Genomic DNA, 17117 nt, shown 5'->3' with positions numbered 1-17117 from the left:
CAATCTAAGATGTAAATGTATCACATAATAGCATGAGAACATATATATACCTTGCTCACCCACTGCTCTGGCCGAAGTAATAAGAGGAGGCAAACTTTCCCATTTACACCTGTGACTGGAAGCCCTCACTAGCCTTTTAAATAGAGAATGACTTCACTTTTTCAGAAAATCAATTTTCAAGACATCCTGAGGCATTTTCCAGCCTTGCAGCACTTGACGGAGTAGTAGTTGCTATTTGAAGAATATTTTTGAAACAGAGTAAGATAATGCATTAACCTTCAGGAACAGAAAAAGAAGATTGTAGCTACTGTTTTCTTTTGGTTGTCTTTTGAGGCAGGAGCCCATTAGAATAAAATAGCTTCAGAGTTAACACACTGAAGTGTTTAAGTCAAGTTGAGTTTGTTTTTAGAGGCTTCTTAAAAAGAAAACTTTGTAATAACTGAAGAACAACAGACACTTAGAATTGCCTAGTATTTTTGAATGGGAACACAATTTACCTAGAAAGGCTTTGATAATTACCCCAACATGCCAGTTACTGAGAAAATGAATTTTATTTCAAGTTGCTAGCAGATTTTTTTTAAAGAAACAAGCAAATTCCCCTTAGCAATGCTTAGTAGAGGCAAATGTTAGCCTCCTAACTGAGAAAAGGAGCATGTAGGTGGTGTATTTCTAGCTAATTAGCTGAAAATTAAAAAAGCTCAAGGAAATAAAATGAAACTTCTTGCTGAATGGTTTATGCCCTGGAGTAAAGATGCTTTCATAATGATAAAATGCTTTTAATCACCAAAGGTTTGTCTAATAGGCTCTATATTGATACACAACACACAGCACTGAAACTGTGCCAGCATGGCCCGTCCGAAAATTCACTGCAGTAAATGATAATGGCACTTGGAACGTATTTGCACAATCTAAAAATATCTTCCGAAGGACTAATCCTTCCCCTTTGGAAAAGGATCAGGCCAAATATGCATGGTTTTGCCACAGCTGATACTTGAGTTGTGATTTTCCTGACTTCTGACTCCTTGAAATACCGTATATCTGCACAGGTGGCTGAGCTACCTTTGCTGTAAACTTTGAAAAGTGTCACATGGAAACCAAGGCTATATGGAAAGCTGAGCAAGAGCAAGGAGTTTCCGAACACCTCACAGCAATGTCACATGTGGTTTGTGTCCTGTCTCTCCTGGGGTAACTATCCAAGCACTCATGAGGGATTTAGGGGGCTTACATACTGTGCGCTAGCAGTCCACAGAGAAGGAGCTGTGAGCCTGGGGAACTGTGACCTACTCTCCACATCCAACTTTCCTCCGTGGCTGTCACTGCTAAACCAAGATGAAAATCTACTCAGAAAACACGCTGAAAGAGCCTAAACTGGTCTTACTGCAAGTAGAGTAAAGGTGGTTTTATTTAAGCAAACTGACCTGTAATTTTTGGCAGGTCTCAGTTCCGATTTATGACCTGTTCTCTTTCTTCTCTAACTGCACTCACTACTCCTGTTTCTGTGAGGAGGCATCACTACCCAGCCACTGCCTCACTGCTTTCAGGAGATGACTCTGCAACTTTAACCATTGAACTGCTTGTCTACCAGAAGTTATGGGAAACATGCAGAAACCTGCCAAGAATAGAGTTTCTGATGCAGGCTCTGGCTCCAAATCAACTCGGCTGACACAGACAGACTGCCGCCACCCTTTCATAATTTGTTTCTTTTTTGCTACACGTTGGTCTTCAGAAGGTACTTATTACATGTATGTAGCTGATGAATTCCCTAAACTAGTGTCTGCTTTCACCTGCATGTTGATTTTTAATCATGTAAAGACATTTAAATTCATAGCTAGAATCCGTTTTCTGCACTGGAAGAACCTATGGTGAATGAGCTAAATGCATGGGGGTCTGGGTTTTTTTATTAAGTTGTAAAATAAGATTTGGCTTTATCCCAAAGCAATTAATTTATTCCTTTAACTGGAGAAGAAAAAAAAAAGATATAAAATAAAGATATCTGATCTTTTCAGTGTTATATATAACATTAATCAGTTGATGGGAACAGCCTGAATAGCTCAATCTGAAGAAATGTGTTTGCAGTGTGTACTTATTGAGTGAAATCAAATCTACAACACTCAGAAGATAAATCTGTACATCCTTGTTAGAAGCTTCAGTGATTTTCATTATAATTTTTTGAGCATATCAACTCAGGAAACTAAAATTCAGTGGGCATGTTGTTTTTCTCTAAAATCTCCCAGGATGTCAGAGACTAATAGAGCTGTAATTTAAATATAAGGTCACTTTTTTTTTTTAGGGCATATGGTTATCATAGTATCACATGCCTGACAAGTTGTCTGAAAGTGGAAACGTGCTCAACTTTTGTGAAAGAGCAAACAACTGGCATATTCTGCTCTTAAAACTATTTCTTTCCCTCCTTCCACTCCTTTTATTTCTATTAGACAAAGCTACAGGTGTGAGAGATAGTCTTTACTCATCAGAACTTTAAAAGTGGATCCATAGCTGACTTTAAAGGAAAAAATCTGTGCTGCCTGAGTCTGCTCTGAGGTCCTAGTTTCTGTAATGAACTATGACTAGAGAGATCCTTAACTGAGATAAAAGAGAGAAAATTATAGGCTATACGCCCTCATGCACATAAACTATGCAGGAGCAGGAGGGTTTAGCACTTAGATTGGAAATCCATAGGGAATACCACTGCACTACCTAGAGCCGCTACAGATCCTGGGGCAGTTTTCAATGAGCATGTGTTATCCCCAATGTCTAAGCTCTAGTTGGGATTAGTTACAAGCTCCACTTGGTTAAAGCCTCTTGGAAATCTGAGTAGCACACAATTCGGCTCTCCGATCTGAAACAGTGTCTTTAGCTGGCTGCTGGTGTTAAACTTCATACTGGTGGTGGCTGTGCTTCACTGGTTGGAGAAGCAATCCCTGAGTGCTGGATTAACAGCATGAGAGATGATTTGAGACTCCTTGAGGCAGTGACCCAGGGAGCATTTCAGAAGTAAGTGATGCCATAATTCTATGGACAGAGCACTGCAGTGAAGTGCCTAAAGGGAGAGCCATATGGAAGCAGTTTGAGCACAGCTCTAGAAAGTCCGAACTCCTCTGTGTTTACCCCATCTTAGCAAGAGCTAGAGCTAGACTTCTTCAAGGAAGTCCTTGAAGAAATAAGTAGTACATCTGCTAAAGAGAGTTAATGTAATTTATCTACATGGATGAGCTATTGTCGCAATAAGCTGATGATGTTTGCAAGGCACATATGAAGTGCTAATAAGCACTAATTAAGTATTTTTCCTCTGCCATTCCGTTTCCCATAGACGACAATAAAGTTTTTACTCTACCTGTTTTGGTAACCAATTACAGCTCTGACTCGCCTCTACCTGGCAGCTTAGTTACATTTATTTGCAAGCAAAGGAAGAGCCTGCCTCTGGACGTGTAACAGCAAACAAAACCTGTTGGCGAAGCGCTTAATCCCAGGGGCGCTCCGAGGTAGGAACGGAGAGCAGTTCTCCGCGCACAGAGAGCCCCGGCTTCACAGACACCGCGGCGGCGGGGCTGGCGGGCTAGCAAACCTCGTATTTAGCTGGCCCCGCGGGGACACAGTCGCCCGACCTCGGGCAAAGGCGGGGAGGGGGTGGTGCAGAGGGCGTCCCGCTTGACCAGGAGCTCCTCGTCGGCCTGGCCGGCCCCGAAGTTTGGGGGTGAAAGTTTGTGTCCGGGCGCCGCTGCGGAAGCGCCTCCTGGGAGCGGCGGCAGGTGAGGAGCTGTCGTGAGGCCCCGCGCGGGTGCGTGGGCGGCGGGCGCGTCGAGGGGTGCGGAGTTTTCGTGGGGGGGGATGTCTTCTACGGCCCCGTAAGCAGCAGTGTCCCGCCGGTACCGCCCAGCCTCCTGAGTTCCACTGGTGGGAGCAGGAGGAGGCAGAGCGGCTGCTCCGGTGCGTTTATGGCAAACAGCTCCTTGTAGACAGGGGTGGCCCGGGGCGAGCCCAGCTTCGGCGGTGGCAAGGAACTCCCGTCGGTGGGTCCGTGCCGTGGGTCGCCTCCGGAACGGAGGCTACGGCTCATCTCGGCGGCCGGAGCGTCTCTAGAAGTTGAGGGGGAGACTGAGCCCCCCGCCGCAACCACTAACTTTTTCTGCTGACTCCTCACATCCCCCCCAGAGTCACGCAACGGGAATCGGGAATTCGGGGCACGTCTACAAAATAATCATTATTTAAAAAAGAAAAGAAAAGGCTAGTACTACCTATGCGTTTCCAAGCAGTAGAGTGAATGACTGGGGCAGACTGCAAGTCTGCTTGGCAAGCTGGTAACACTTTGGCTCGCTGCAGCCAATAAACAAGATCGTGAATTTCACCCCTTAAAAAAAAGGGAAGATCTTGCTTTGATAAAGTCCTTTTCCTAATTCTCCCTGTTCTAAGAAGGGGAAGAAAGTCCGCCTCCAATCCTGCTAAGAAGATTGAGAGTCGTCAAGTTACTGTTTTGTGAGCTGTGTTGCTATTTAACTTCCCGAAATCCAGGTGACTTCCGTGGGACTGCTGGCCGACTTCATGCAGTGCTTCAGGCAGGTAAGAACCAAGCGTGTTTTGGTCTACTGAGATGCAGCAATGTCCTCCCGTCCTGACTGGGAGTTATAAAGACTAGTACTGCTTTTTCCTTTTTCAAGCGAGATGTCCTGCAGCTGTAGGAGGACTGCTTTCAGTCACCTGTGGAAATTCCTGTTGAAAGATTTAATGGCCTCAGAAAACAATATATACTGCTTTACTAAAATTAGAACTTGTTTACATCTATTGCCTCACTAAAATAAGGAGTTTTTCTTTGGAATTGTTTTGAAAGGTTAAGGGGCACATAGTGACTTTTAGCAGATTAAAATGGCCAAATGCATGTTTTCTTTGTCACATTATTAATTTTGCATAACATGTTGTATGCTGTAAGGTACATTAATAACAAAAATGAATTGCTATAACAGTATTGAGGTCTGCTGTGTAACAAGGGAGGATGAAGGAGAAAAATGTTAAATATGGTCATCTTGGCTGGGTAAGAAGTTACTTTGGTCATACTGATACTTGAAATTTCCTGACTGCTTTTGAAACTTAAAATTTTTAACCTCTATTTTTTTTTAAAGAGGCTTTATGGTTTAAGGGTTTTCAGTGGGTGAGTGAAGGATGCTCACTTTCTTTAAACAGCTGTCTACTTTGAAAAGAACACACTACATATTTCATTAAAAATATTTCATTATTTTTGTCTTGGGGAACTCCTAACAAAATTATGTTAACTGAATTTGCAAGGTTGGCAGGTAGTAATCTGTTATTGCCAGGGATAAAAGTTGTGCTGACCAGATGGTGTCTTCGGTTACACTTTGACACAGTTTTCCTATAAGCAGCGCTTCAGGTGAAGAAGTTGCTGATGTATCAGCAGGACTGATGTAAGACTGTGTCTGGATGCTGGGTATCTCTCTCTTTGGCACCAGGTACTGGAATAATCTGTCATGGAATAGGAGAGAAATTCATTGCTTGCGCAGCCCTGTCTGTACTCAGCCCTGTGGTGAGGCCTGCCAGATTGTTAGTCATAACCTCAGTAGGTTCCTATAGTCAGGAAGGGCTCAATTATGGGAATTTAGGGGTTTTGTTTGGTGTGGGGTTTAAAAAGTCATTACTTATTTATACAGACTTTCTCAGCAGCACTGATACTGGTTATCTTGATCTGGTTACGCACTTAATACAGACTTCCGTAATACATACACCGTAAATGCTCAGTGTAACATGCTGGAGAGAGAAAATGACGAATATTGTATGTTTATTCCTAGCAAACATTGGAATAAACCAGAATGAAACTTAACACTGCCTGATAAAAGAAACTATGCAAGCATTGTTAAGAGCTGGAGCTGTGCCTTGTGTTAGTTGTTGTGAAGCCAGAAAGTTGAGAGGTAGATGGCAGAAACACGATCCTGGAGGATCACCTACGCATGAAGTAGGACACAAACCAAGAGATGAGAAGCCAGGGAGGAGGGGGAGCATTGAAGTGAGAAGATATCCTTACTTCCTTCCGCTGACTTGAGTTGAAAGTAGCCTGAGACAGTGTCCAGCAGGACAATCCATGATGCAAAATTCGCTTGACATGATACTCCAGTGAAAAACATCAGAAAATGTATTGCTTCTTAAGGTAAGGAAGGAAGGGAAAAAAACCCAAACATGAGTAGGATTGCAGTAGCTTTCTGTGTCCTTTTTCTTGTTTTGCTTTCCTTATTCAGTTGGTCTAAGGAGATGCTGAGTGGGTGGGAATTTGTGGTAACCTACAGTAATATGAATCCTGAGGCCATTATAGAACATCTGTGTTTTTTATCAGTATTCTGCCAGCTAATCACTCACCTTCATCACCTTTTTATTTTTTTTTACTTTAGGTGAAGGCAAAAAAGGGGAGGGGATTTAACAAAAGAAAGATTTCTAAAGAGTTTGAGGCAATCTAATGATTTCTATGTTTTGGAACTGGATGGTAGTGAGGATAATAGTGGGAAAGAGAACTTAAGTTAACCAAATGTACTATGACCAGATGCCATTTATTTTGTGTGGCCTAAAATAGGAGAAGCCAGGAATGGTACCTGAGTGCTGGAGGTGCCTCTTCTGAGCTGAAGGTGTATTTACTTGCCAGCAAGAGGAAAGGTGAATGATGTACTGCTGTGAGGAATCATACCACAAGCAGGAGATGGACTCTTCCCCATTTTTGGGTGGCTCTGCTATTTGAATAGCTTGTGTTGGCTCTGTACAGGGATGTTCCTCTTTGAGATGGACCCAAAACACATCAGGGAAAAATGCAAGAGTTTTACATTAGTGGAATATGGATTCCTGAAACTCTTAAATTTGACAATAGTATTAAGTGATTTGGCCTCAGAAGCAAATCATTATAAACTCGTCATATTTCTGAATTTTTCCTGCAAAAAGTTGTGTGTTGTCGTCTAAGGCTTGAAGTGTCTTACAGGTTAACTGTATCTTCATGATGGATAAGGACCACATGTAATAATCTCTGTCTAGTACTCAAAAGGACTTGAAATTTTGGGGCGTGTGTGTTACGATGACATTTTTTATGAAGGCTTGAGTTGAAATGGATGGGACACATGAGCCTGTACTTCCAAAAGAGACAGGGAAGGGGAGGTTGAGCTAGAGAAAGAATTGAGATCAGTATAGGTGAAAGGGACACAGCAGTTCCTTAGACTACATTAGTTTCCCCATAGCAAGCATTGTATCCACAGGATAGTCAGACTGTCACCCAGCGAAGCCTTGTTGCCCAGGACTGAGAGCAATGAAAGATTTACAGCTTAACTAGGGATGCTGAATGTCTATCTGGATATAGCTGATCTGTTTTGAAAATACTTAGGTTGAAAGTAATTGCTTGTTGGCTCTTCTTTACAGCCGTAACAGAGCATTCATCTTGATTAAAGAATATTTTAAGGTATTTCCTCTTTGCCAGAGTGCTAGAGAGTTTTATCTATGACTATTGCTTTTTAATACTAAAGGAGCTAATTCGTCAGTGTTGTGCAGCCATTTTTCAAGTTCTACTAAAAGACTCTCAAATACAGACTTTTTTGAATGTCACTATCTTTTTTTTGTATGTGCATTACAAATGACTATGTTAAATAAATTAAACTACTTATTCAAGCTGAAAAGTCTTTAAAAATTCTATAAGGTATCAGAATAGTTTTGGATTTTGAATAGGTTTTATGTATTTAAAGTCTAACCTGTTCTAAACTAGATAGTGTTAATTAAAGCTAATATTGCTCATGTTTAAGGCTAAACTTAAAACTTAGCCAAAATGTAAACAAAGAATATAGTTTCATATAAATTAAGTTTAAATTAAGCTAATCGCACATAGCATGAAAACTCTTGATACAAAGATAGTTGAGTGACTGTGATGATGTGATATGTTTGTTTTACAGTGTGTTTGGTAGTTTAAAGAAAAATCGCACTGTGAACTGCTGTTTCCTTTTAGGAACTTCTATCCACTCAAAACTGAAACCACACTAGTAGAAAAACATCTGTTTTCATCTTCAGAGATTAAATTGCTTGGAAGTGCTCCTAACTTTTACTGTGTAACTGAAAGGTGGTGATGCAGGGCTTGTAGATGATGCTGCATGCAACCATGATAGAGTTTGGACAAGGTTAGCTATATGTCCTATGCCATCATGCATAATGGATACATGTGATGGCTCATATTGTTAAAAGAAAAAACATCAGCACTGTTCCTTGGGGTAATTCCTTTGTGTGCTGTAGTTTGATTAAACCAGTGCTTGCTGCCTTCTTTTGGCAGTAGGGGCCTCATTCCTTTTTTCCAGAACAGTTTTTAGCTGAATGAGCTTTCTGAATGTTACCATGCAGATGTCCAAGCCTTCTCAGTGATGTGGAATGCTGGACAGTTAGGAATGGTGAAAGCAAGTAGCAGGAGAGAGCAGCAGTGCCAGCCTACACGCATTGGAAATGTTTACGAAGATGTCGTGGGGGATACTTGGCTTTCATCATCATCCATGAGGCCTGAGAAAGCTTGCTTTTCTTGCCCACTGAAAGACTGGATTTCAGAAGAGAAGGCAGGTTTTGCACAGAGATGGAATCAAGTGACAAACACACAAAAGGAGGCTTATTTGGAAGCATGCCACCATTCATTGCATGTATCTGGATTGATATAAAGTTATGAATCCTAAACAACTTTTCTAAAAGAAGCAGGCTTCTTCTTTCTTATACCTGCAGTTTAATTTATTTCAAAGGTATTCATTCGGGCCTTCATGTCTTATTTATTTGACTTTTTTTTCCCCCTAATCCAGATGATGTCAATGTCCTGTTATGTGAACAACACAGCTTCACAGCTTATGTCTGGAGGAAAACAGAAGAGGTGTGTGTTAGTTGGTCCTTTGACTAACAGTTCTTGAAGCATTGCTTATGCTGGGGAGCTTCTGTCTCCTCAGCAAAGTGATTTCTGAAGACATGCAAACAATGTATTTTCTGAAGGGCTGAAGTTAGGTGCAAAGGCCGAAGCCTTTCAGCACAGATAAGGAAGATTCTGAGAATGCTGAGAGCACTATGGGAAGAGGTGCAAATGGTAACAGCTAATAAAGACCTGGTTGGAAGGAGGTTCCACTACCCACACAGGAAACTCCCCAAGCATTTTCCTTGCTTTTGCCCAGTTTTCCCTGCTTCCTTATGATTTTGTGCATCATCACAATAGGTGAGAAGAGATGTATCTCTAGAGGGGATTCCATCTCTGCAGAATCAAGGCAAAAATAACTAGATGAAATACTCTTTCCTTTCCCATTCCAAGTTTGAACCAGATACTTCATAACTCACACAAAAAAAGACTTCAGAACATTTACAGTCTTTTAATTTCAGAACAATTGCATGTGAAGTGACTCATATTTAAAGTCTGGTTTACATTCTCTACAGGTGAGCTTATGCTTCAGAGAAGTATATAGTTTTAATGGCACAGAATTGGTAAAAAAACTTGTAAAGTTCCAAATGCGGTTTTGGTGTTCTTGAAATCATTTGTTTCTGTCTAACATAGTTACTTTCAATGGCTATTTTTAATGAGAAGTCCTACTAAGTCCTATGTGTATATTAGTTTTTAGAAACAAAGCAATTCTATATGTAAGAGTGCTGATTTATTTAAAAATACAAACTTGTGGAACATGCAGGACTTATTTTTCAGAGTAAGAGTTAAGTACTTGTGTTTTCTTTTTTACTGTTTATTTGGATATGCGTATGCTTTAGCTCTATTCTTTTAACAGATTTCTCTTTCAAATATTTTTCAGTAGACTATCTTCCTTTAAAAACTTGAGGTTTTTTTTGTTTGTATTCTTTGCAATAGTTTACCAGGCACTTCTGTTGGATAGGCATTTACAAGGGTGTCCATTGCATTGAATTTTAACACCTTTGCTGGGCAGACCAGTTTCAATAACTGCTCTTCAGCTTCTGGTAACATACTTTCAAAGTGTATGCATTCTGATTCAGGTTAAAGAGTTGGCTTTTTTATGGTCCACAGTGTTATCCTGTGTTCTATTGCTATAAATTGAATTTTATGGCCCCTTCGTGGCAGGTGCAGAATATTGGGTAAAGTACTTCCTTTTTCTGGGCACTCTACTTTTCAAGAAATTGTGGAGGTAGAATGGTCTCCGCAGCCAAATCCAGAAACGCTTCGGAGTTTCGCTTCTGCTTGAAACTCATCCAGAACTAGAACACTGTCAAGATCATGAACAGAAATCTAAGCATTGAAAATAATAGCTTGTAAGAGCTCCAGCTTGTACATAGCTGTTTACAGTCTCTGGTGAAGAATAAAAATGTAACAAGAGAACTAGCTCCAATCTTCTGTATTCCAGGTTAGTGTCTCAGGGGAAGATACCGAAGGAGATGCAGGCATGCTGAAAACTTCCCAGAAGTGAGCCATGTGTTCTTCTGAAAGCTGAAAAGCAGCCCTCTGATAGGGTCATGAACCTAAGACAAGTTTTTGTGTCTTTAGTGATGTTTGGAGTAGCTGGTCTACTCCTCTTCATGTATCTGCAAGCTTGGATTGAGGAACAACAACATACAGGTACAGTAGATTTTCTTTCTTCTCTTTTCTTAAATGTAATTGCATCGATTACTTGCATCCCTCCATTTAGTAATAGAATGGCATTGAAAACATACTTGTTTTAATTGTTACTATTTCATCAGCATTAAGAAATTTCTTGAATCACAGGAAAAGATGACCCGTGGCTACCTAATTGTATTTTATCAGCTTCACTTGAAAAAGCAAGCATTGCAAAAGCATATTGTGTATGCATGAGGCCAAGTCCAGTTTAGAAATAATTCTGTGTGCTAGTTTACTGTGGGTTTTGTAAACTTTGTGTGGCAAACCAATTTGTGAAGAATTACTGTTATCTCTTATAGACCAAAGTGGGCTTCTAAGCAACAGTGCTCCTGTGGAATCATCCTACCCTGTTTTGTTGTGGTGGGTTTTTCTTTTATAAGAATGTGAGATAATGGACTTAGAAGGCTTTTGTAAGTATAGCATATTGCAACTTGGGTGAATTTTTGTTGACACTGATGGAGGATTACATCTCTCATTTGAACTTAGGTTGTTCCCCATTCACTATATTTCAATTTGTGCTACGGTTAATATAGATTCTTTTTTGGATGAAAATAAAACAGACCATTCACCTCAATGTCTAGTGGGTGACCAGCTCACAGGATCAGTCTGGAGTTAGTCTGAAGTAAAAATAAAACCTCAATATGTATAGAGTAGATGTCAGTAGGGTCCTTAACATCCACTGTTTTGCTCTGCAGATCCACTGCTGTTGTGCTGTGTTACTTGATGGCATATCCTTGATTTTAGTTCTGTACTTGTTTTGTTTGAGGGCTTTTGGTTTTTTTTGGTTGGTTTCTTTTTTGGTTGGTTAAGATGGATTTTTGTTTCCTTTTTTTTGTCTGTTTTTTTGTGAGGTTTTGGTTGTGTGTTGGTTTGTTCTGGTTTGGTTTTTTGGGTGGTTTTTCTTGTTTGTTTGGGGTTTTTTTTGAGGTTTTTCCCCCCCATTAACAATATTTAATGTTCCCAACTTGTTAAGAAGTCCCGATTTTTATGTCCTCTCATCTCTATTGCTCAGATTCTATTTCTTCTGTAAACCTGTTTATGGTATGCTGATACCTTTGTGAAGAAATTAGTCTTTTGGCTTTATTGATCCTGTGCTTTAACTCCCTGTGAGCTGCTAGGGTCTGGTATGTTTTAGAAAGCAGTGATGAGGTGGGAATTTAGTGCATCATTCCTACAATGGTTTGACCACAACCTTGAGGTTTTTTTCAGCTAAGTGGAGTGATCACAACATTAATTTCATCTTGTTAAAAAATTTTGGGTTGGTCCAAGGTATTTACAAGCTTGTATTAACAAAATTGTTAAAAGAGATAGTATTAGTCTTCCTTGTCACCCTGACAAGGGGTGCTGACAGAAATAGAGCACTGTATGGGGGGAATCTTCCTTGAAAATCTACTGCTGTTTGGAATGTTAAGGGCAGATATCTTTGCTTTCAAGGTAGCTCACGAATGTAGATGATGATTGTAGATTATTGATTCAGTTACTTGCTAACATTCTTTGCATTCCTTGCATCTTTTCCTGTACTGTAATTAACCTTTCTTTCCTTGCAGTATTCCTCCTTGCTATTTTTCACTGTGTTTTTTTCACTCCTTTCTTTTGTCTGTTTATAACAGTCAAAAGAAACAGGAAAAATGTAATAAAGGGCAAATTAGAATGTACTATGTTCTTCTGAGCAACCAGATGCTTTCTGTGGGGTTTTCTTTGATGTATTGCCATAATCATCTTCAGGAGAGAGGCTTCTCCTTGTACACATAAGTCATTTCTATGTGAAAACATTTCTGTAATAAAATGGAAGCTATCAGAGAATAACAGAATGTTTAGTAAGCTTGAAGTATGACTGCAGTTTTGACTGCCCTTTTATCTCACTGGACTGCTGTTGTGACAGCACTTCAGCAAGATCCAAAAAAAAAATAAATTTGTCACTCTCTAAGGTCACTAGGTCATCCACATTGGAAAGAGCATGGAGAAAATATTCCTTGATGTCTGGTATTTCCTTTTCTTCCAATTTAACATGTAGAGATGTTCCCTTTTTTTTTATTTCAAACACCTGTATTTCCTCTAAACATTCTGCAGCTCAGTTCTCTAATGTTCTCCCCCTGTTCGCTGCTTAAGAGTCGATTCGAAATAAAACATACTTGCATATCCACCATATACTTTAGTTATGGGTGGTTTGCATTCTTTTTTTTTTTTTTCCTCTTTTGCTGTTTTTTTTTCATATTGCTGTGTGTTGTGCACTGTGGGTCTTTTGGGGATGAGCTATGTCTGGGAATCTCAAACTGACAAATGTCTTTAGAAGGATTTTGTGTACTCCTTTAATGGTAGTACTGGCTGCACAGCTGTAAGACAGCTAGGCTTAATCTGCAAGTGGCTGAGCATGTGATTTGATGGCAAGTGTACCTCATGCTTCTCAGTCACTGTGCTATGAGCCTGTAGAGACAAGTGTTTGTTGTAGATGGAACTATTTTTATCTTCAGTGATACCCTGTTCAAGACCTACAACATTCATGTTTCCATTTGGTTGCTGAAGGATGGAAAGTTGGCTGTGTCTGTTTTACACCAGTGAGGTGCTGCTGCTTACCACCCCAATCCTCTGAATATCTGACTTGGAGCCTTGGCAGATTGCAATCATTAGAAGAGATACTATGTTTTACTAGGTGGTTGTTTGTAATGTGCATTCTTATTTTGCAGGCTTTTCTAGCTGTGGTGTGAATGATTCCCAATTAGACGTATATTTTGTGGGGAATTGTAAAACTGTATGATAATACCCTGTTCCTTATTAGTGTTTGCCTATACTGCTGTATTAAAGTCAGATAATCTACTGCCATACTTGCCATTCTCACCACCTTTTCTCTTTCTTGCTGCTTGTAACTTGTCACACAGACTGAATGCCACTTCTCTTTCATAGTTCGATGTCTTTAACTTTTTCTCTCTTCTTTCTATCTGTTCTTCACACCTCTGAGATCTCAAATCAGATGTAATTCCCCTATTTGTCTTATTTTCATCTAGATCTGGTCTTCTCTAAGCTTTTTTTTTTTTTCTGATTTACTTTTGCAGACTTATTACTTCATCACTCAAATTTATACAGGACGGGAATACCTTCGTTAATCTTTCATCCCATCTATCTACTTCAGATGCACCTTCAGGCTCAGCAACTGTATGTGTCTCTCGGCACAGCCATGTCTTTCATGCTTTCCCACTGTGCTTGTACTCTTCAGATTATTTCTTGTCACATTCACCATCCCTACACCTTAAAGATAGTCTTTCGTTGAGAGTTATCTAAGAAACCGCTGCTGGCTTACATGGTGGTCCTCTCTGATGGCTTTTCAGAGACATTTGCAGACTGAGAGAGCAGGCAGGTTTCTTGGTTTGACTCTGTGCATGGAATATATAGAGACAGGATTATATATCCTTACTTAGATGTAGCAGAGCCCTTCTGATAGGTATCTTCAGTGCACCTGAGTGGAGTAATGGGGAATAGACTTGTGGAGAACAGTCCAACATGAATGTCAAAACATACAGAGTTTATCTGGCTGAAAACTTCATTGACATCAACTCTGATAATGTAATATATATGGAGCATTTTGAATTCTCCATGTATAAATATATTCACTATGTATGAACTCATGTACATTATTGAAGCTTGATATGAATTCAACTAAATCCTAAAGCTTTGCTTGACAGTTTTCCATACATCTTGCATTCTTTAGTGAAAGCATCAAATATTGTGACAGCGATTAAAAAAGGAATTACTATTTAGTGTATGCTTAGTAATTTCTAACACTGTTAATCTTGTACAGAGGAAGCAAACGACTGTGTTTTCCAGAGTTGATGTTGAATTTTATACTTAGAATCACCTGCAATAGGGGTGTATTAGGTGCAAAGGATGCTTGCATTTTAATCCTGTGATATTATCCATGTGAAATGAAGTTTTTAACTTAGGGATTATAATTTTCTACTTTAAAACTTTTTTTGAGGGTGGAGTGGCTGGTATGATTTAGTGTCACTGATAATCAAGAATATCTCTGGGAATAGATCTGTATACTGGTCTTGTGTGGGGTTTTGATTTTGGCTTTTTGTTGCATTTGTTTTAGAGGGAGGCCCAAAACTGGACACAGTATTCAAGGTGTGGCCTCATCAAAGCTCAGTACAGTAGAATGATCACCTCCTTTCTCCTGCTGACAGCACTGCTCCTGATACAGGCCAGGGTGCCATTGGCCTTCTTGGCCACCCGGACACACTGCTGGCTCATGTTCAGCTGCTATTAACCAACACTTCCAGGTCCCTTTCTGCCTGGCAGCTTTCCAGCCACTCTTCCACCCACCTTGGTGTCATCTGCAAACTTACTAAGGGTTCACTCTATCTCCTCATCCAGATCATTAATAAAGATGCTAAACATGAGTGGCCCCAGCACTGAGTCCTGGGGGACACCACTCGTGACCAGCCACCAACTGAATTTAACACAATTGACCACAACTCTTTGGACCCAACCATCTAACCAGTTTTTCACCCAGGAACGTGTATGCTCATCCAAGACAAGAATAGCCAACTTCCCTAAGAGAACACTGTGGGAAACCATGTCAAATGCCTTACTAAAGTCAAGATAGACAATATCCAAAGTTTTTCCTTCATCCAACAAACGGATCACCCTGTCGTAGAAGATCAGATTTTTTAAACAGGACCTGTCCTTCATAAACCCATGCAGACTGGGCCTGATCACTTGATTGTCCTGCATGTGCTGCATAATCAAACTTAGGATGGTCTGCTCTATGAGCTTCCCAGGCACTGAAGTCAAACTGACAGTCCTGTAATTTCCCGGATCATCCTTCTGTCCCTTCTTATATATGGGTGTTATATTGGCTGACTTTGATTCAGATGGGACCTCCCCAGTCAGTCAGGACTGCTGATAAATGATGGACAGTGGCTTGGTGAGCACCCTTGCCACTTCCCTCAGCATTCTAGCATGTACCCCATCCAGCCCTGTAGATCTGTGCACATCAATGTGGAGCAGCAGGTCACTGACCATCTCCTCCTGAATTGTAGGGGAAACGTTTTGCTCCTTACCCCTGTCTCTTGGCTTGTGAGGCTGACTTTCCCCAATGGAAATGCTGCTATTACTAAAGACTGAGGCAGAGAAGGCATTAAGCCCCTCAGTCTCATCCTCGTCTTTTATTAGCAAATTTCCTTCTGGATTTAATAGGGGATGGAGGCTCTCCCTGGTCTTTCTAACCTGATGGAGAGTACCACTGGTATAGCAAGCAAATCCTCCTGGTTTACAATACTCAGCTACTAATAAGACTGTTCTAATGAGGCTGAGTGTGTATAGGTTTCACCTTTCTGGTCAGAATATGTTGTCTTTCTGTCTAAAGTGTTTTTGTTTCTTGGCTTTTTAAAAAATCTACCTCATTAGTGGAATGATGCACAAAAGCCAGGATTCAATAGAAGCAGTAAATGCTGCCCGGTGAACAGTTACAGAGTTATTGAAACCTGAGAAATACTACAAGATTTTATTAGGTGAATTTCCCCATGTAACATAAAATTAGTTTATTTTTTTCCACCCTTTAAGTGGATGCGAGCTGTAGAGAGGGAACAATTGTCTTTGCGCAAAAATATCTATTAAGAAACAGGTAGATATTGATACTTTGGCAAACCATAATGATCTAACAACACAAGTGAAAGCTAAATATAAAAAAATATGGTTTTCAGAGCTAGTGACTGTAGACTCTTAACGCTATGTTCAGCAGTTCCAAACACCTAGAAGCTTTAAGAATCACAGAATCATAGGGAAGGGACCTCTAGAGATCATCTAGTCCACCTCCTCTGCTAAAGCAGGTCCACCAAGATCAGTTTGCAGAGGAACGTGTCCAGGTGGGTTTGGAAACCTCCAGAGAAGGAGACTCTACAGCCTCTCTGGGCAGTTAAAAAGAAGTTAAAATTTCTTATGGCAGCATATAACATTTAAAACTGTATTTATCTGTGAGGATGTCCTTCCTAGATCTGTCTGTTTAACAGCCCTCAATCTTGAAAGTAATTAATTTTGCTTTTATCATTCCTATAGCTAAATTGCATCTTATTTTAGAAATCCTTTTTTTTTTTCTTAAAAAGAAATTTCTGCCATGCTGTGTTCTTGATGGTATTGTGCAAGAGTGTTTCTGAGTTGCTGATGTGTTTTGATCCTTGGTATTTAGCTTCCATGTTCCATTGGTATAAAAGAAACTAAATGGGATGTGTTTTTGGAGATCCTTTCAGCTATGTATTCAATAACATGTTTGAACAGAAGCCAATGTCATTTTGTCTATTATTGTGTATAGGATTTTGACAACCCACTCAATCTTGTTCATACCTAGACCACAAAGATCTACTTGTAGAAGGGTGTAGCACATATCTTAATTGTACTGAGGACACCTAAGCATCTTCTTTTTTGTGTATTTTTGAACTGGACTTTTAAGAGAGGCTACTATAACTTCCTTAGGCATGTAACAACTCACTTCGGAATTTGTTTTAACTACTGCTGGAGGGTTTTTCTAGCT

The 17117-nt window shown here is 40.1% G+C and overlaps 1 protein-coding gene across 1 annotated transcript in view; it reads left to right on the top strand.

Moving 5' to 3' along the window:
• Positions 1-3527: 3527 nt before the first annotated feature.
• The window catches only part of CHST9 (carbohydrate sulfotransferase 9), an 89732-nt gene continuing 76142 nt past the window's right edge, over positions 3528-17117 (top strand). Inside the window, exons 1-3 of the mRNA XM_061995523.1 lie at positions 3528-3749; positions 4510-4557; positions 10344-10555. Coding sequence (XP_061851507.1) covers positions 10453-10555 — 103 coding nt within the window. The 5' untranslated portion in view covers positions 3528-3749; positions 4510-4557; positions 10344-10452. The remainder of the gene's footprint in view (positions 3750-4509; positions 4558-10343; positions 10556-17117) is intronic.

Source organism: Colius striatus, chromosome 4, assembly GCF_028858725.1.
Source record: "Colius striatus isolate bColStr4 chromosome 4, bColStr4.1.hap1, whole genome shotgun sequence".
In the NCBI taxonomy this organism is placed as follows: Eukaryota; Metazoa; Chordata; class Aves; order Coliiformes; family Coliidae; genus Colius; species Colius striatus.
Note: the sequence above shows the minus strand (reverse complement) of the source record. Positions and strands in the feature narration are given on the sequence as shown.